At 40.8% G+C, this 20,774-nt stretch overlaps 1 protein-coding gene across 1 annotated transcript in view; it reads right to left on the bottom strand.

The window, feature by feature from the left end:
* suclg2 (succinate-CoA ligase GDP-forming subunit beta) overlaps nt 1–20,774 on the bottom strand; it is a 100,297-nt gene that overhangs the window by 45,105 nt on the left and 34,418 nt on the right. The window contains exons 3-9 of the mRNA XM_034869532.1: nt 11,149–11,248; nt 10,023–10,113; nt 7,983–8,135; nt 6,929–7,018; nt 5,516–5,612; nt 2,076–2,237; nt 140–282 (exon numbers count right to left, since the gene is read on the bottom strand). Of these exons, the coding sequence (XP_034725423.1) occupies nt 140–282; nt 2,076–2,237; nt 5,516–5,612; nt 6,929–7,018; nt 7,983–8,135; nt 10,023–10,113; nt 11,149–11,248 (836 nt within the window). The remainder of the gene's footprint in view (nt 1–139; nt 283–2,075; nt 2,238–5,515; nt 5,613–6,928; nt 7,019–7,982; nt 8,136–10,022; nt 10,114–11,148; nt 11,249–20,774) is intronic.

The following is a 20,774-nucleotide window of genomic DNA, read 5'->3' as shown; positions in this document are numbered from 1 at the left end:
GGTGTTTCTTCATTTTGTATTGAATTTTTCTTTGAAGATGTATTTTTTAATAAGGGAGCAATGTGGCTCATGTACTAAATTGTTACAATCAAGCGAGAAAGAGAGCACACAATCAGTTTTTTTAACATGTTGTTCCTACCTTAGGGTCAGCTGTCAGCAGCTTAAAAGCCTCGTACACTTGTCTCTCTTTGACTCCTCCCCCCAGGTCCAGAAAGTTAGCCGGCTTTCCTCCATGCAGGTCAATGATGTCACATGTGGCCATGGCCAAACCGGCTCCATTCACTGTGAAGGGTTTACTGTGTCAGTTCAATTAATATGCAAAAATGAATACTGAAATATAGAGGAAAACAAAAATAGCTGAGATATATTTAGCCAAACGGAAGGTGCAATTTCACAATTTATGGTGTCAGGTGTACCCATTTTATTAGTTGATTGACAAATATTGGAGATGTATTTGATAGATGGAGACAGCTAGAGCCCAAAAGGATGCAGAATTGGCTAACAACGATACGTTATTTTAAGCCAAGAAAGGAGGCTGTTAATCGGAAAGGGAGCACCGTGAGTTTGCAGTTCAGCGATTGGTGCCAATAAAGTGTGTTAAATAGTGTGGAGAGGATGGCAAGGTAGTTGACGTTAGTAGTATTTTTAGTTGTTCCTACTGTAATTCTAAGCCAAGGAAGTGTGTCTGTCTGTCGGGTGGAGAGGACGGCAAGGTTGTTGAGTTTTTAGCGGTTCCTACCAAAAAAGTGAGTCCGTCAGTTGGGCACAGAACTCCCCATGAGCACGGGCTTTTATGACAGTCAACATAGGCAGCATCTAATGTAAACTACTGCGCTGTGCTGTGAATTAATGTGAGACAAGCGTCTAGCAACATATTTGTAGATACTGGATTCTCAGAGTGGCAGCCTCTGTATACTTTGAGTCTGGGGAGGAGGGGGAGACAACTCTCTTCAGTATTTTAAATTTGTACTGCAGTAACTACTTTATACACTGGCTGTCAGAATTACATATTGCACCTTTAAGTGTAATAAAGTTACATTCAGTGCAGACAAAGGAGGAAAATTTGACCCCAACAGCCATGCATCACTTAAAATAAAATGGCCAATGCTAAAGGAAAGATGACGTATACTGTACAAACACCCACAAAGGAATCCAGCAGTAAATTATTAACCAAAGCAAACTGCTGAAAGAAATGCCACACTTAAAAACTTGAGAATCTGTAGGAAATCTTCAAATCAGAAATTTGTAATGCCTCAAGTCGAGCAACAGTAAGCAAATTTTTAATTTTGATTTGACTACCGACTTCGAAAAAAAAAGAGAGGTTTCTGCTATGCTGTTTTGCGGCCAGTGTCATCATTTAGCCAACTGCCAGCAGTTGTGCGGGAGCCAATTTCACAAAAATGTCTTACCTCATTTGGTTTAGTCAAGCTGAACTTGTGTCCTGGCAAGCTCCCCAACCGAGGTCTCAATAAAAGGGAAATTTGCGTTAACAGCTGTCACTTTGGTGGCTTACAGAGCTCTCAAGGAAGCTGCAGGGCCTTAAAAGCTGTTGTTACTTTAAGAGAGGCTGGGAGTTGGGGATGCAGAATGCATATATGTGTGTGTGTGTGTTTGTGTGTGTGTGTGTGTGTGTGGGGGGGGGGGGGGGGGGGGGGTGAAGCGCTAACAGACATCTAATGTGTTTATGATGCTACGGGGCACGACGCAAGAGCACCTGTTAGTGCTGCTGTACACTGTAAAAGCTTTGATTTATGACAAGAGAGGGGGGCTTTAATGAGAATGCTAACAATCTGGCTCACTGGAGACTTTCTGGCGGATTATAGCTAATTAGAACGCATTGGTTACGGCAGCATTCCTTCTGGAGTCCTCAGAAAGCTGCTTGTAATGTGGACTGGAGAAGAGCCCAGGCTGCCTTTACTTTGACTAAGTTTTTAACTGTGTCCGAGCTTTTCACTTATGTGACTTAACAGATGCATTAAAGCCTTGTTCCAGGAGGGGTTTGATTATGGGAGAAATCATTTAATGGTTGGCATGTGTGCAGGAATGAGTTCTGCTACGTGGTTTTGTTTCCATACCAAAGCAGGCGATATTTCCGTCCAGTCCGATATATTTGAGGTCCCACTTGGCTGCCTCCGTCTCTGTAGGGTCACTCTCAGTCATGTCGTCCATGGCAAACACAGCTTTCTGACGGAACTCGGCATTGTCGTCAAAGTTGATCTTAGCATCAAAGCAGACCACTGAAGGAATGAGGGGATAACAAAGATAGAATTAGGAATGAAGATGGCAATGAGGAGAGTGAGAGGAGGGGAAAAAGGGAGATGGCAGGCAAGGGAAAAGGGAAGAGAAGAAGGACTTGAGACATAAAAAAACAACTAAATATAATTTCCAAAACCTGAAATTAATTAACTCAGGGGTGTCCCCTTGGCATACTGGTCTTAATTATTTCACAGGTTGGCTCACTAGTTTTTGACACTGCCTCTGAGGGATAGACCATTATTGTAAATGGACATTTCCCTTACACTTCAAAGAGCGTGCATTTCAAAGACTCCACGCATTAATTAAGTCACCTGAAAAATAGCAGGCAAAATCACGTCCGATAAAAAAAATATATGTATGTATGACAAAACCATCACATTTTAGTGAGGGTCAGTGAGACTAGTCTTGACATTGCTAGGAGGTTACATAACCCTAAATAAAATTGCAACCGTTTCCACCATTTCCAGTCTTTGTGCTAAACTCAGCTAAAACCTACAGTATGCTGCTGGTGCTACCCTCAGATTTACCAAAGAGATATGAGAGTAATATCAATCTTGTTTTATCAAACTTTAGCAAACAAGAATTAGTGAAACAGATTAGTGTACAAAATGTCTGACTTTAAATTCAAAGACATTTAATTCCAGATAGTTTTTAGCAAGTTGCAATCAGTTTTTAAATTTCTGTTCTAGACATTAGTTAATCTGTAAACTTTCAGCCATTTAAATTATAATTATTACAGTACTTTATTTCTATTTATGTCTATCATTTTTTTCCTAATGAATAGCACATAGCAGGTAAACAGATGGCTAGATCATCAAACTGTAATAGTGAGAAAAGGCACCACATATGGAAAAATGGAAATTGGCTTTAGTACACACAAAGACAAATGGAGACAAAACGCATACATAGACAAACGATCCATGCAGCAGGCACAGCTTCTCCTGGGACTGGGAAGTAGACATTCTGTGTCCTCCTGGTAAAGTTGCATTCCTCCTACACAATTCCTTTTGTTTTTGTTTTGACATATTCATTATTGGAGTCTATATACAAAATAAATTCAACTATTACCAAATGAGACAAAAACAAAAAAAATTCCACCCTTGATAAATTTTCCTTTTGTTTAATGCCTGCCGAAAAATAGAAGCGCTCCCTTGTGACTTGTGAACAAATGGAATCGAAAGAATGAGTTGATTATAATGTGAAGCTTGTCTGCAAAGCCTGCTTCAATCACAGCCAATGCTGCTTCCTGCTGCTAGAAAGGGAAATTCATACTTCTCTGCGAAAATTCACCGTTAGGAGTCATTTTATTTATTAATTTTCATAAGAATACATGAAACAACAAACCTTTCTTGTCAATCTTTGATAAAGCATACTTTGAACAAGAATCTGATATTGAGTAGACTAAATGACATCAAAGAAGTGATGCATCTTTAACGTATTGTATTACATCTCTATATGACACATCCCAGTCAGTCGGTGTTTGGCGCCACAGACAATACAAACACCCTTATTTCTCAAGGAGAAAAACAGAGTTCAGTACAAGTTCAACGAAAGCAACATCACAACAGCTAGAATGTTTTCCAACTATGTATAATGTCTTTCTCATCTGAATTTTGAGCACATGAAATGTTTACCTGCTAGCCTCCAACTGTGTCATGTTGTGCAATGTATTGTGTTAAGTGACAACTAGGGACTGAAATAGACATTTCTTAGTTAGTTAGTCTTTAATAATTCAAGTGTTTTCTTCTATTAGGGAACACTTAAGACATGGAAAGGGAGTAACACATGCAAAGACCATAGAAACTGCACTCGGGCAGGCTTTGAGCCCATGGATTGAAGCCAGACCCATACTGTACCTATGTTGAAAGATGGTCTAAATAAAAAAATGAAGCCTGGTCAGTAAGAAAAACTAACAACTAACTAAAGAAAAAAACAAGGATGAGCTTTCAGCTGTTCTTGGAGACAATTTAAAAAGCAGGCAATGGAACTTGTACATAAAATTCTACTAAACATTTAAAACCTGTTTTGGACAACTCAAGTGGGAAGGTTTAAATTGACAAGTGACAATTCTAGAATTGCTTTTTAATGTGGTACAACATAGAGAGAGTCACTTGTTAAGAAAAGGCCAACTGCCTATTTAGACCTCCATTAATCTTTCATTAATGCCACTTTTACACAGCCTTTACAGCATAACAATGATGAGCTGAAGGTCCTACTACAGCCTCACTGTGACAATTTCTAGTCAAAGAAAGGGACATTTATTTCTAGACTGCGCAATGAATGTATCCTGCATCTGATAACTTAAAGTTAATTCAATAGACTGAACATATATCAGGCTCGCCTGTGCAACTATACAGACAGGGAGTTGAGGATGGAAATGTCTTAACCTTTTGTTTTCTTTCTATTAAAGACAATCCATTTTTCTCAGGTTAGTGTTACTTAAGCTTTTTTGGTCCAGCTTATTGTTAATTATCAGAATTAGGTAGATTTAAAACTAGAATAGATAATTCCTTTAAGACACAAAAGGTAAGTGAATAGTGGAATGCATCTAACAATTATTGATTTTTCAACAGGGTAGTGTTTGGATTTACTTTTATTCTAAGATACAAAGGCAGTTGGGTTTTTATCTGAAAAAGCTCATTTTCCAACAGTGGTGTGTAGCAAATAAGTAGCACTCAGCACATCGGTTGAATAGTTTTCTTGTTTTTAGTTTTTTGGGGGGGGGATTGCTGCTGAAAAACAATGACACAGAAATGTAAACTAATTCAAATTTAAGCAATTTCAATGACTTTAAAAGTCCTGATGTACAGGAAAATGAATTTAAGCATTCAGTTTATCACATTATTATTTTTTTGTTTTGTTTTTAGATGTATCTTTGAGTGGTTACTCTTAGAAAACCATAAAGTAAATGATTCCAATACTTGAACGCCTTTAGTTAATCATCAGCAACAAACTCTTCAACAAACATCAACATGCTATGAATATGTAAATCACTTGGTTTTTGATCTAGACAAAGTCCTGTCAACAAGAAACTGACGTCAATGTGCTGCAATTACAGTACACTTCCCATTCTTAAATGCATTCAGACCCCAGGAGATAGTGTGCCTGCATCCCACAGGCAGTGATTAATAGGTGGCTGCATGTTCGTGCAAAAATGAACGCAATTTAAAGTGTTGAAATATTGCAAATGCTTTTTGGAACAGTTGATGACAAGGAATAACACACACGCATGCACACACTCCACAATATAAAAAGGTACCTTGTCCTTCGGGGGTTTCTCCAAGAGGATTGACTTCTACTTGAGTGGCGTCGACTTTCAGGAACAGATCATAGAGCCTCTTAATCTGATCTGCTGCCTGTGAGATCCACATAGGACAGTAATTACCTGATGGCTCGGCTCTGAGCAGCCGGCCCCGCCAAGGCCGCTCAGCCTTCCACACAGGCTACATGAACGTGGCAAATCACCTTCAACATCACACTGCCTGAGAATGTTTGCATGAATATCTATGTCTCTGTGCTGGAAGGTTTAATGTTTCTCTTCTCTTTTTTCAAAAGGTGTGAGAACTGGCAAATAAAACATACATCACAGCACATACTAATGATATATATATATATATATTATATATATATATATAAAAAAACATCATAATGCATTTTTCAGTAGATTCCACCTGGATGTAGCCTTTTTCATTGGTATTTACAATTGGTATTCTACGGCAAAAGAAGAACACAGTCAGTGAGTATAGCAACATAGAACAGCAATTAAAGCATCACGGTCAAATCCCCATTTTAAAAGCCTTACAATGTATCTCTCCATTACTGCAACTGTTGTAGCTGTAATTACCTCTGGAATTAAACAGTCTGGTAGCTGACTCTTAGCAACCAAGGAAAAGCATACTGACAATGCAGAAACTTAACCTATCACTTTCTCTTTATCTCCTTGCCTTTTTTTTAAATCAATGCCTATTCCGTATCCTGCCATAAAGGATTGCATACAATTCAATGCGAATAAAGGTCAACACATCCTTGACTCTCAGTTTGCTTCTCAGATGCAGATTCACTTGCCTGATTTATACATTTCCCATGTGCTAAGATTCTGGGCTAATGTGATTCATCATGCCACAGTGCCTGTGGAAAATAAAACATTAGTGATCTGAAGCCAAGTGACAAATGGCTTTGAAATTAACTCTATATCTAAGCACACCTACTCATTCTGAAAGTGAACTTGGAATGTTTCTGTACCGTTCTTCGTTGGCCTCATTTTACTAGCTAATGCTGCCTGAGCAAGATTTGTAACACTTGAGGTCACTGTACTCAAAATTATAGACTGCCCATTGAGATGAGTATGCCTCTAATTGCATGATTTAGGCATAAAATCAAGGCATCGAGGCATGTTTTATGAAATAATGGTACCATTAGTGATGTCAGCGCCCTCAGCCTGGCAAAGCGCTGTGTGTCACTGCCAGAAATATGACAATAGACCACCTGGCAAGTGAGTCTAGTGTAATGACACTTCACAACTTTGCAGAAAACAGAAAACTAATAATAACCAAAGCTTGGTCTGCTTGACAATGAGAATACACTTGTCTTTGCATGTGTGTATGTGTCTGCACTGTAGATTTTCCTGCCTCTTCTTTGCATTGTGTCATAAAGCATTCCGTGCGCCCATTACCTGTCTCTGCAGAGGTCCTTTGAAACCCAAATTAGCTGCCATGCACAGTGCCTGGTCGTCTCGTACACCTTCAAGTATATCTATGACCTCCTATAAGTTTTGCAGTAAAAAGTGAGAGAAAAAGGTAGGGAAACATGGAGAAAGGGAGTGAGAGAGGCTCAAACGCTGGGCTATAATTTGACACAAAGTGGATGTTCATACAGTATTAAACCTTAACATGATAATTAAGTAGTGGCAAGGTGAAACAATAGCTTTATGATCACCAGAACCTCATATCTTTGACTTTCAGATAGAGAGAAGCACTCTGATCAACTTTTCTTAAAAAGGTATAATAATGGAGGACGGACTTCAGGGTTCACAGTGTTAATATAAAATAAACTACAGCTGTTGAAAGCTGGCATAAAACAATTCTGTATAAACCAGTTCTGGACCATATAGGTTTGAATGGGATGTGTGAAGGGCTAGGATTCATCTAGTAACAGCACAGCTGTCTTCGGGGGAATTAATGACTGACATGAATCCCAGCTGGATCTTTACAACAACAATGCTCTAACATCTGTAGGCAATACAAAATGGAGATATACAAACATAGAAAATGGAGGCAAACTCCATCTGTAATGCTTAAATTGTACATCTGTTAACAATGACAAGGACCTGTTGTCAAGTAGCCAAGTGACTACAGTGGATTAAGTTCTGTAAATGGAATGGAATTAACAGCAAAATAAAACACAGAAGGCTGTGTATTTGTTAATGTTAAGCTTCAGTGTTATTCTGTATGTCTGAAACATGTTCAGCTGCTGCAGTGTGCATGCAGGACAATAAGTTTAATTGAATTAGCAGAAAAAACGAACTGAGCACAGCTTCCATCTGTAAGGCCCACTGTGCAATCCAGCCCCGGCATTAAGGATTTGATTAAAGAATAAGATCTTTGAGCAAAAATGGCACGGTTTGGCACTTCTATTTTTTTTAAAGAGTTTTATCGTTTTTGAGGCAGATTTTTATTATTATTTTAATTTGATATTGTAGTGATGACTATGAACCACAAATCATATACCTTAAAGATGAGTTCTGGGGAGCTGGCGGCTACCTCCTCGATATCCATACCTCCCTGCGGGCTGCCTACCATGACAGGACCATTACAGGCCCGGTCCATCAGGATGGCAAAGTAGGTCTCTCTAGTAATGTCCAGGGCCTCAGCAACCATCACCTGAATAAGGCACAGTAGGGGAAAGAGGGGCTGATGGAGGAATACTAGCTTGACTTCATGATCACATAAAAGGGTACATACTCTACAGATTGATCACAGTGAATAATAATGTCAAGTAAGCGGCATCCATAAATTAGCAGAATTTATGAAGCATGGCTCTGACAAGTTCTCATATGCTGTGAATGAGAGGAACAGAGGCAAATAGAGAGGGACCTAAGGGTCAGTGTCCAGCTGAAAAGCAGAAAGAGGAAGCAAGCAAGAGGCTCATTTGGAAAAGAGAACCCTGAAATGATCAGTTGTGTGGTGGTTAACGGGCTGAAGGTTTTGGGATTGTTGTCTTGTTTGAACATGCACAGCCCTTATGTTCTGCTTCCACCCTGTCGCCCAGCAAATGAGGATGGATAGCCTTCTCCACACTCCATGTTCACAGACAGCGCCCCTATCTCCTTGTCCAAATGTTGTCTTCTCCAGTCACTCAAATGTCCTATTGCATTCCCTGTTGTTTGACTTGTAGACTGATTCTTCACCCAATTTAAAAATATTCTATTCCAACTATCTTATTTCCTTTGACCCCTTAATCCCCTGTTTTAGACTCCTACAGTCTTCATCTACAACCATCTTTTACACCCCATCTCATCTTCCCTTATCTTCTCTCCTCATCCCTCTATCAGCGCCATGACAGCAAATCTAGGTCGATGCTGAAGTGTTGTCCCCTTTTCCTGTGTGGTTCTCTGCTATGTGGTGCATTACAGGTTTAACATTGATGCAAGCTTTACTGGCAGGTTGACAGCTAAGCTCTGGCTGTCATCTGACAGACCAGGTTGTGACTAAACTGTTCCTGTACTTGATCCTACAGGTCAGTCAATGGCTGCTCTTGCCAGGTCTGATTTCAGTGCCACAAGCAAAAGAGGATGTTCTTGGTGTAGTCTATATCAACAATTTATGTACTGAATTGCTCGTTCTCTTTTATACATCCATGGGATTGGTCTGGTGTCCGTTTCCTTTCCGCTTTCTTTGTGTTGGCATTATGAACTCTGGTTGATTTATGAGGACTATGGTTAAATGCTCCTCAGATCACAGTAGGGACAATCAAGATTGTAAACGGTTTAAAGAAATGCCTATGAAGCAGAGCATGTTTTTCTATCCCCGAATGCTGTGTGGACTAGCCAGACCTTCCTTTGCAGCGCTGTGGAAGTGGGTCTGGCAATGCAAGACTATTCTTAGTAAGACAACTGGCCAATTGGAGGTCACATCTCATTCAACTTTTTTAGTTTACTTTTTCCTCCAATTCTTGGACATGGAGTTAATTCTAAGCTCGTGAACGTCCTAGTCTGCAGCTGCCTAAAAAAAAAAAAAAAGACAAATGACAAGACACTCGTGTCACACTTGATTCCAACTAATCTCTGCCGTAGGAGTAGGAGCAGAAGCTGGAATGGGGGGTAGCAGGGGTAAACAGAGATGGGGAAAGGCAAAGAAAGAGAGCAGGACCCACACACAAGCCAAAGAGTGAAGGCTTTATCACCTGGAAAAGTCTGTTTTGAGGAGGTACTGCATGCAGCAAGCGAGTAGAGAAAATGATATTTCTGCTTGTTAGTGGCACATAGAAACAGTTGTTTACCAAACACTTTAAATTCACAGTGGACCCGGTTCAATTTATGCAATGAGCCATAACACCAACCAGTGCGTACCCACAGTAAACAAGAGTGGACAGCTACTATTTAAACCTAGTGAAAAAACAAAACAAATAACAGAGCCAGACTGCCTTTACAGTCATTAATTTTACAGAACTGCATTACTGGACTCATAATGCCTTGAAATGAGGTCAGGAAAAAAAAACACTTACAGCAAAGTATATCTATCTTTCTTTCAGTCTGCGCAGTTGCTTACCGTTTTCACTTTCACTCCATCTTTCGGTGTCTGCTTAGTAGTTAGATTGAAACCAAGCATCTTATTGGCCAGTTCACCAACCTTAGCAGGGCTAAAAAGGAGATGTTACAAGTCAAACAGTATCCTTCTTTGAAGGAACAGTCTTTAGTAAAAAAGAGAAAAGCAGGTCAACTGACAGAGGAAGTAGTCATTTATCTCTCCAGAATTTTGTTTAGTTGAAGTAAGATATGGCTTAGCATATTCTTTGCATGTATGGAACATATTCTGACGAAGCACAGTTTTTGAAAATACTTTGGTACATCTACACATTGCCGTGAATATATCTTGACTTAAACTCTCCGTTTAAAAGCAGCCTGCGTACCGGCGCTGCTTCTGTAAGCGTGCTCTGGTTTTGTTAGAGAATAAAAATGAAGCAGGGGTGGTACACATCCTTTGTTAGATGAGAGAAAGGTGAACTGTGCACTCATGTCACTGTCTGGGAACGATGAACTTAGGCACATCTCACTTTGAAAAAGTTTCTGCCCATTCTGAACCCTGAAGTAGGGTAACTATGATACGTATCTGAGACGATTGTCATGAGTCATCTGTTTGCCTTTAAGGCACCAGTAAGTGGTAGGTACCTTTAAGATGTGTGTACACACACACACACACACACACACACACACACACACACACTCTCTGTTTTTGTACATGGAAACTCCGTGTGAGCAAAGAAAAACTCTTCAAGTTGTTGTTTAGCTTTTTGAAAAATGCACAAGATTTCAGAATAAGCCTTTACTGGAGGAATATACCCATCACATATTGTAATTCTAAGCTAGAACAAAATAAACCTCAGTGGAGGCACAAAACCCTATCAACCCGAGAGAGAAAAACTCAGTATGGGGTGCAAAACGCTTCTGCCAACCCTAATATCACTTTTTCAAAATTTCATAGAGAGTAGTTGTTCGAAGACACTGGAAAAAAGAAAAAGTGTTTATTTGCAGCACAAGTAATCCCGACTGTGTCTTTGTGCCTAGGGAGCATCTTCAGAGAGCTCTTTTGTGTGTCGCTGTCGCTGTCGCAGGAGACATAATTTGAATCTCCTACAGTAACTCACAGTTTGAAATGTAAATCGAGGCATACTTACTCCTTAGTTAAGTGCACTCCACCTTTAAGGCCACTGTCAAACACACCCTTGCCTCTGCCCCCAGCCAAAATCTGAGCTTTCAACACGATCTCCTTGGCATCTGAAATACAGATAGAGACGGATAGAGAGAGTCAAAAGAAGGGGAATGAGAGACAGAGAGAGACAGAGAGACAGAGACAGAACCTAAGATATAGGCTCAGCACCATAAATGCTCCCTTAAGTCCGCACCTATCTGTCCATCGGATTAAAGAAATCAGTGGAAGAGGTAAAAAAAGGGGCGAGTGTGATATGTAAAATGATTATGGATTACTGATATGTGAGGAAGGGGAGAAATGAAAAATGTATGTATTTATGTATTTATTACTGGACTCATATTGAAAAGGACATAAAATATATTTTTTAAAAGGAATCAGTCATGCAAATGCTAACATTTGCTTATTTGCCCTAAACATAGAGCTATTACAGCTAAGGCTGCTGGGAATGTCATGGTGGTGCTGGAGAAAAAATTCATTGACTCATCGCATCATTAGGAATGCTTTGTCATGGAATTCATCATCTGGGCCCCTTGAATATCTTTACCAAATTTAACGGCAATCCATCCAATATCGGTTAAGACGTTTGAACAAAACCCAAGAATTTCAATCTCATGGTGGCACTAGCGGAAAAGTCAAAGAATGGCCAGTCAGTAGGTTGCATCTTCTCGGGGTCATGAATGTCTTCACAAAACTTCCCAATGATTAATCAAATAGTTAGATTTATTTTAGTCTGGGCAGCCAGATAGCTCAGTTGGTAGAGCGGCCATAAATATAAAGAGGTTTATTCCTTAATGCGGCGGGCCTGGGTTCAACTCCGACCTGCGGCCCTTTGCTGTATGTCAGAAGGGAAATTGGCAACTGCACAACTGTTTTGAAACTTTCACCACATGACCTTGATCCAATTACATAAGCACCCTGCATCCCCTTTGCTGTCAATGCAACCTTGCAAGATCTTGCACATCAGGAGGAGGCCTCTCAGCTGTCCACATGCCCACAATCTCCCTCTACTCAAATGGAGCAAGGACACTTGATGAAAGATGGTCTCTGGCTAGGTTATTATTATCTAGGTGGGGGAGTCCAACCATTGACAGGTGGCTGCCATCAGGGTGGGAAGTGGGTGTTAGGGAGAGTGGAAGGGGATGATCCGCTGTGCAATGGCTAGAAAGACACCTTGACTTTGAGGGTTTGAGACAGGCTCCTCCCTTAAATACGTAAAAAAAAAACTATGAGCAGAGTGGAGAATGTCTAGACAGGAGCTGGTGAGCGGAGAGAGCCTGAAAACTCTAGCCATGCTCACTACTGCTGCCGTAGTAAGAAAAGGAGCCAGAGAAAATAGCCTCTGACAAGGTGGCCGGGATTGAACTAACATTGCATTAGTGAGGCCCACTCTCTGTAGAGAGTTGAGAGGGGAGACAAAAAGAGAGAATGAGAGAATAAAGGTGTGCTCATATGCAAAGGGCTTTGAGAGGAGTCATAAATGAATAAATATGTTAATAAAAACTGCTACAGTGCAAAATTAAAAAGAGTTCAAAGCAAGATGAAATAGAGTGTCCTGTGGGCATGTGCAGTGGAGGGGGACGGCACAGAGGAAATTACTTTTGCTTTTAAAAGATTTAAAAAAAGAAACAAGTGGGGGAAGAAAAATGTAGCCCAATAGGAACATTGCATTGTTGGACATACGGAGAAAGGTAAGAGTATTGACAAACTGATGAGGGAAAAAGCAAGATATGGTTTTAAAGCAAAGATATATTAAATATATTAAATAGGCACGTAATGTGCCATGGAAGGTAATGGAGTGAGAAAGAGGCAGGTGTTCATTCCTGCTGCACTAGTAATTGACGGCAAACCTGCTTATTATGCTGCACACAACAAGATATTGTAGCAATATCAGCGATTATGAATGGGCACTGAAAGAGCAATGTGCTGATAACTTTATAGAAGAGACTAAATGAGACAAACATTAGATATGTGATGAAATGCATTCACATTTGCATTTTAAAGACTGTATAATAACAAAAGGTAAACCATTGTAAACCGAAACAGATCTGCGTAGAATCAAATTATCTGGTTAACAGAGACACAGATCTGTGTTGGATCACATGGAGAGGATAATGATGTCCTCAAAGATCACAGTGAAGATGGTGCATGGTAAAGAGCAGGGTGGCCATTATCTGGTAGTATGACAGACATGAGCTGGCCTCTAACATTAAGACAAAGGTTGGTCCCTAATGAATGTGGAGCAGAATGGGGAGTGAATGGAAATAGAGCATGCCAGTGTAAAAGTCCTGCCTTTATGTTCAACCCAGACACTGCGATGAGCAAGGGGAAAGAAGGGAACATCTGAAGTTAATCAGCAAAGACAACAGCGAGCACTGTGGGAGAGTCAGAGTTTAATTTGTTCATACAGTAAAATGATGCAATATTTAATCAGTAAACTGAGGGGACACGATAATGAAAGGTGATGTACATCACATTCTGATTAGTTCTCTCACACATCAAAATACATTGTACATTCTGTCCAATATGCTTCTGTGTAAGTGTGTTTTTATTACTGTGATTGTGAAATACAAAGCGTTAGGGCTGCAACGATAAACCAAACCCAGGGATGGGTTCGTATCACGATCTTTGACCCACGATTCGATACAAAGCTCAAGTCTTTTTTTTTTTGGGGGGGGGGGGGGGGGGGGGGGGGGGGGGGGGGGGGTTGGCAAAGTAAGATTACGACACTGTTCAACACACTCAGTTATTTTTTCCTATAATTGTTTTGACCACGGTTAACAACTCTGGGCTAACCCACAAATTCTTCAGTAACTTTAACTATATAGATACAGTAGATGACTAGTCTAATGGTAATTTAGCCAGCTAGCACTCCCCTGTCTTCTGCCTCAGACTCCCAGCGCTGCAAGGCTTCAGTTGGGATGAGAGCTGACAACTGCCCCTGGGACACATCGATTTAACAGTCAGCCCCCAGCCGGCTAGCAACATTTCACTATCATTACAGCCCTGGCCCGGGGACACACCCACAGTCCCCCACCAGCCAGCTAGCAGCCAGAACTTAACTCAGGCGCTAAAGACGCTAACCGCAGTTTACTAAACCGTCGGGGAACAGACCCAGGCACCCGAGTCAGAATAGCGGTCATTTGTAACGTTACACCTACCCGCTTCCGGAACTGAGTGTCGCAATTTCAGTTTATTATGCCTATCGTTATAAGGTTGCATAACCTGTTCTGCTTCCATTTGTATCATATATGGCTCACACTGTGAAGATGCAGAGTAAGATTTTCATCTCCATTTATTTTCTATATCTTGGGGACACAGGGGGAGGAGATTAACATTGCACAACATCTCAAATCACATCACATGCAATTGGAGTAATGCGGCCATCATCCTCAGGCCTTACTCATTTCCCAGTAATGAGTGCAAATCAACTCCCAGTCTGCTTGCCAGTGACAGCAGCTGGCAAAGAGGATGTTACTTTTACAATCAGTGTCTCTTTCACCCTCCTTTCTTTCTGCGCACTTTTGAAAGGCCTATTCTCTTCCAACCCCTCCTCCAGTCCATGGGAGCCCCTGGGTGGCCAGCAGTTAGCTTTGGTCTGATATTTAATCAAGCCTTTGAGGGATGTGCCATAAGGGGGATGCTGGCTGGTAAGGGACAGATGTAGGCTGTGCGCCGATCCATGGAGAGTAAGATGTGGCTATCATCTGCATGGAGAGAGAAAAAGATCAGCACGGCCCTTCCCAGCATGCATGTGTACTGTAATGAAAGTAATGTGTCGGTTAAATGGAGGCGACTAATCAAACTCTTGGGAAAGAGGTGGAAACAAGCATGAGCGCACACAGCCACAATCGAACTAAACAAAATAACCCGAGCCTTCCTGTGGATGAATGCCATTAACACTAGAGGAAAGGGGAAAAAAGACCTCTCAACCTTCAGCATCTATGCTTATCATTTCAGCCCCCTGATCATGATGTAGAAGAGTGTTGATTGCTGTCAAATTTAGTCTACAAAAAAAAAAGGCTGCAAGACCATAAAAACAAATAATGTAGACGTAACTATTCTGTCCAAGATTTCTTGGAATAGGTTCCACGCAGCTAAAATCTAATTCAGGGGTATTCCAGCACTATAAGTAGAAAGGACAACAATCTGTGCTTCCATTTGCTTTCATCTAGTGGCACATGGCACGTCTTTAAATAACTTCAATTATGTTGTCAACTGCATATTGATATCTACATAAAGCTATTGGAGCGGCTCTAGCTTTTGACTTACCTTGCCATAGGGCTTTTTGCTGTGTTACATCCATGGCTCACTGATATAGGGAACAAACAATGAACTCGTAACCTACTATAGACTTAAACAGGGCAACTATCGGATTAGCTTTACTAATTACACAATGAATATGTTCATGCTGTTTTTCCACCGTGTGTATAAAAAGGGCATGTTAGGCCAACACTTGCTTCTATATGTTCCGTTCAATAGCCGTGCCATCACATTATGTTTTAAGTACACTTTGGCACAGGCAGGGCCAGTAAATGGTTGTAAAGGTTGTATTTAATGTTTAGACTCCTTGTGTGATGATTTTATTTAACTACAGCTGTAATGCTGGTATCATCTTGGACTAGTTTAGCTTTCCACACACATTTACTACTTCCAATTCTGCCAGAATACAAAAATGTCAGACAGAAAATGTTACTCCATTCATGCAATGATGGCAGGTGAACCAAAAAGAAAGATATGAAAACAAAACCTTTGGTTTTTCATGTACTTTGAACCCTGACTTTTAATGGCTTTGGAATTATTCAAGCAAAACACATTTTCTTTGTTCAGTTGAGGTAGAAAATAGAATGGTGATATCATCGTCCATCGCCAATGGCTGACAACCATCATCATGTCCTGACAGACGGCGGGGTGCGTGTCAGCGGAGGCGGTGATGGCATTCATTGTCTGCTCAATAATGCACAATTCTGATTTATTAACAGGAACAGATTGATTTTGCGAGTGCAATTGTAGGTGGACACAGGCTGTCACTTTATTTCCCAAAATCATCAAATTTGATAGTTGTAATAGTGAATTGCCTCTGGACAGCACGTAGCCAAAAGGAGAAAGACAGAGAGAGGAATAGAGTGTGTGCGCGAGAGCGAGAGCTACAATTACAAACACACTTATTTTTACAGTCTATGGAATCGGCGAAAGAACTTCCCGATTGATAAGATGACAGACATCCTTTAATTAATAATGGTAGAGGATATAGCTGATGTAGCAAGTTTGGTGCCCATATGGTTCGAGTTTCACTCTCATGCAGCCTGCGTCCACAGTCCGAGTGACCAACACTCGGACAAGCAACGCAATAGAGAAGAGAGACAGAGAGGCCAATACAGACAGTGTAGCGAGAGCACACTGGGAGGAAGAAGCCTGATTATTAATTCATGTCATCGTCCATCATGATGGATCACTGTGGACAACACATTGCCCAACCCTTGTTGAAAAGTCAACAAACGTTAATAAATCCTAACCATGCTCTACAAAGTCATCTTGCCACTGGCATGTCTGTAAGACCAAATGTTGGGACTTGTATAACAAGGGACAAAAAGATTCCGACCAAAACAAGTCAAAGATAACAATTTGACCTCTTTGTTGGTTACAACTAAAATATCATTACCATCTCACTGTCTTTCCTGGTTAAGCCCACCATCCCTGTGTCCATCTCTGCCTCTAATGATGCCATCTCAGTGCTATTCAGTGGAGGAGCTTATCAGCGTCCCGGACTGACACTGGCACCTCAGTGTGACACCTCCCCCAGTCACTGCTTGCATGACGGCCGAGTCCTCATTAGAGGACAAGTCCACCTGGCTTTCAGACATAGACAGCACTTCTAATGACATCCTGAGATGGCCCTGGCCTCCTCTCAGTGACAGAGAGGTGCAGTTCAAATTCCTGGCTGAGAGTGTTTCACTGCCATACAACCAGACGGTTGACGGTAATGATAATGGTGTTTTGGAACGATGGCTGCTAAATGAACATGGGGAGAATCAGTAGGAAGCATCATTTTATTTGACAACCATGCCTCAGCAAAAACATTTACTTGTCTTAAGCCACATCAATGAGACAGTCAACTAGAAAAATTATAAACTTTAGGTTGCAGAAAAGAGTGATCCAGAAAATCTCAATACAATATTTTGAATAAGTGACCAAGACTCAGTAATAATAAACATAAATGTAACATATTGCTCAGTAACACAATCTAAGAATCTCTTTCTCTCTCTCTCTCTCTACCTCTCTCTCTCTCTCTCCAAATAACAAGACCGTAAAACCTGTGACAGTTTAGGAAGCTACAAAATAGTTTTAATTTATGTTCTGGGCTACCCACATCACTTCAACAAGTCTGAAAACAGGAAAGGAATTAAAAGAAAAAAGTCATTTTACAGGTGCTGCGTTCGGTCCCCTTCTCCTGTCTGAGCGCACATGGTTTCCACAACGTCGTAATCCACCGCAATAATATAGATATTTGAAACGAAAACAGTAATTGTTACCATCCAAATGTTATCATTACACTGGTAATCGTTACATCCCTATTATTAACTCAACAGTTCAGCATGTACAACAACAGCATGTAAAACTTTTCTGAAACTACCAACATCTGCTGCTGCTGCTAATGTACTGATCCTATGCCATTTCCACTGACTAGTAATGAAGCTTGCCTAATGGTCGGAAGTCCCTACAACAAAGCACAATGATGTTTTTTTTACACATCACTCCACTAGTACAATTCTTAACTTTTAACTCCAACTAATACCAACATGACTAGAAAGTCTGCATTTATGCAAAGTACCCTTACAACAAATAATAGGATAGGAAACATGTTCACTTCTACTGGCACATTAGTATCATCCTAATACGATAGAGGGGATGTGTGAAAAATAATTCCACGTCTCACCCATAACATAAATAGGTTAGGGTGCGTGATGAGGAGGTGGAAACACTAAGCTGCTTACAGAAATCAGCTCTTTGAGAGACAGGGCGCTTTACCCTGCAAAGCCTATTTACAGCTGTTAAGACAATTTCAGATGCATGGCTTTTTTTTTACCAAACAAGAGACCTAAGAGCCAGCTAATGAACGGTATGGGGTGACAACAGGTCCTAGGATAGGCCAGGTTTCTGTGTTTGAGCTCATGTATTGTCTTCAGAGTATGTGCTCCAGGGTGTTTTTTGCAGATTACTAAAACGACGATACAAGTGATTGCAGTTATCACACAACCAACAATGTGATTCTGAATGATGCTGGAGCAGTGTCCATCAGTAGGCCGCTGTGTCTGTGTTATAACCTTGCGTTTCAAACCAGCCCTTCCCCATCCTCTTTCCCCATTGGGTGCGTGTTATCTTGGCAGGTACTGGAGACGGGAAAACTGCAGTATAACATCCGTCTTCCTGTGTGACAGACCAGCCCTCTGAAGGGACGAGAGCTTATCCGTCCATCACCTGGCGCCGTGCAGGGAGCCGGGTGGCGAGACAAAGATACCTACAGCTCACTCAGGCTATGTCCCTGTACTCATTTAGTTATCCTACCATGTGATCAAAGTCGCAAACAAGGACACTGAGGTAATGCTTTGGTACTGGTTATTTTACAGGAGCGGGGGGCATAAAGCGGTGTTACAGTACCAGCACTACAGACACAAACCAAGCAACACAGCCAGTAATTAGTAGGGATGGAGATGAGGAATAAAAGACAAAAAGTGAGTGAATGAACAAATCCAAAAGAGCAGAAAAGAGCTATCAAGCAAGATTTCTAAAAAAGAACTAATGCAAAAGGGAAGACAAAGGTCAGAATGTGTGGGTAAAATGCAGAAGAAAGAACAATGTTGTTTTTACTTGAGATTACCAGTTAACAGCTATGTAAAGGGCCCATGTAAATGGCCACTTCTTGTTTCAAACTCTTGCCACATAAACAGCAGCACCATGGTTAATGGTTGCACATTTGTCAAGTGATTTTCTTTTATTAGTGTGCACAAAGCAGATCGGTCTTATGTGTGTATAAGTAGTACACTTGCTAAATATCCCACACAAACAAACAAGGAACAGCTATCTGAGTTCAACAATCTATTACTTTATAATGATTTAACTTTGGTCTTTTGTAAACTATACATATTCAGTGTACAGATGACACAAATGCACAGTAGCTACACATGCTTTAGATGGTTGTTGATGATTGCAAGCAGCATTGCATGATGCATCATATGAGTGTCTCTGACCTAAAAAGTCCACTGGACAACCAGAAAAAAAAACATTCTGTTTATAAAGTTAGATTAGAACTTAGACTTTCTTACTTTGACTTACTCTAACACGATGACTGGGACTGTTGCAAGTAACCTTTTCTAGAAAAAGAGCTAGTTATCTTGTCTCACACAGTTCTATAACTCAAAAACATATACACACAGTCCATTATGCCTCATATTTCCAGTTACCTTTCTCTCCCACAAAAATGCAGGTTCACCAAATCAAAACGGACATCATTAAACAGACCCTCTTTCTTCTTTGTCACTGTTGCCATCGCAGCTGGGCTGCCGCCATGTTTACATTGGGAACAGCCGAGTTGGCAATGGTTACCGCTCGCTGATGGAAATGATATGGCTGGCAGTAAGACATTGAAGTTGGCAACAATACAAGTGCAATATCATATAAGACTGTGGCTGCATATTCTTTTGAAGTTCAAGGACACCTCTTTAAGATTAATAGATGAGCAGCTGCCTCAGTGGCCTCTGTCCAGTAGACCAATGAGAAGAGAACACGACATGGGTTCCAGCTGGAGTACATACGCACAGAGCTCTAAGAGGGTTGTCTTATCCCACACTACTTCAGACAAAGAGAAAAGTGAAAGGCCTGTGGTTGAGCCAATTCTACTCAGCACTAACTGCTACTGTCAACGCTTTTCACCAGAGACTGCCTTGTTTTCTGAAGGGGGAAGATGAAAGGTCTTAAAAGGCGCTTGAAGAGTTGAAGTGCACAAGGCGACTCTAGTGGGGACTGTGAATGAGAAGGGATGGGACGCGCAGTGAGGAGCGGTCTGACCATTTTCCATGTTTTAACCATGTTAAATATGCTTCCTGTGTGTACCAAGTTTTGTTAGTCTACGTTAAACATACTACAGAAGCTTAAATTGGAAAGTTTTGAAGGGGGTGTTGGAAAGTCATTTTTGTGCTTCTATTCCGGAAACCCTTAAAATACATATATTTCCCCCAGACTTGATGCCACCGCCAATGTTGGTAAGTGTTTCAGTGTGTTAAGCCTCTCAAAAAGGAGATTAATTTGCAAGAAGAAAGAAAGAAGGACTAATTCCTTCAGTTTCAATAGGGCCTTCACCGCTGTCGGTGCTTGGGCCCTAATGACAACAACAATAATAACAAGAACAATATTAATAATAATAATAATAATAATAATAATAATAATAATAATAATAATAATAATACAGGCAACTACAACGGGGTCCAAGCAGCATTGCTACTCGGCCCCTAATTAGAATCCCTAGAAAAAACACATTAAACAAAGCAGAAGTGACTGACTGAGAAAGCATAGCACAGCATCTACACTGACACACAG

Source organism: Etheostoma cragini, chromosome 4, assembly GCF_013103735.1.
Source record: "Etheostoma cragini isolate CJK2018 chromosome 4, CSU_Ecrag_1.0, whole genome shotgun sequence".
NCBI lineage: Eukaryota > Metazoa > Chordata > Actinopteri > Perciformes > Percidae > Etheostoma > Etheostoma cragini.
The sequence above is the reverse complement of the archived record's forward strand: the minus strand, read 5'-3'. Positions and strand labels throughout refer to the sequence as shown.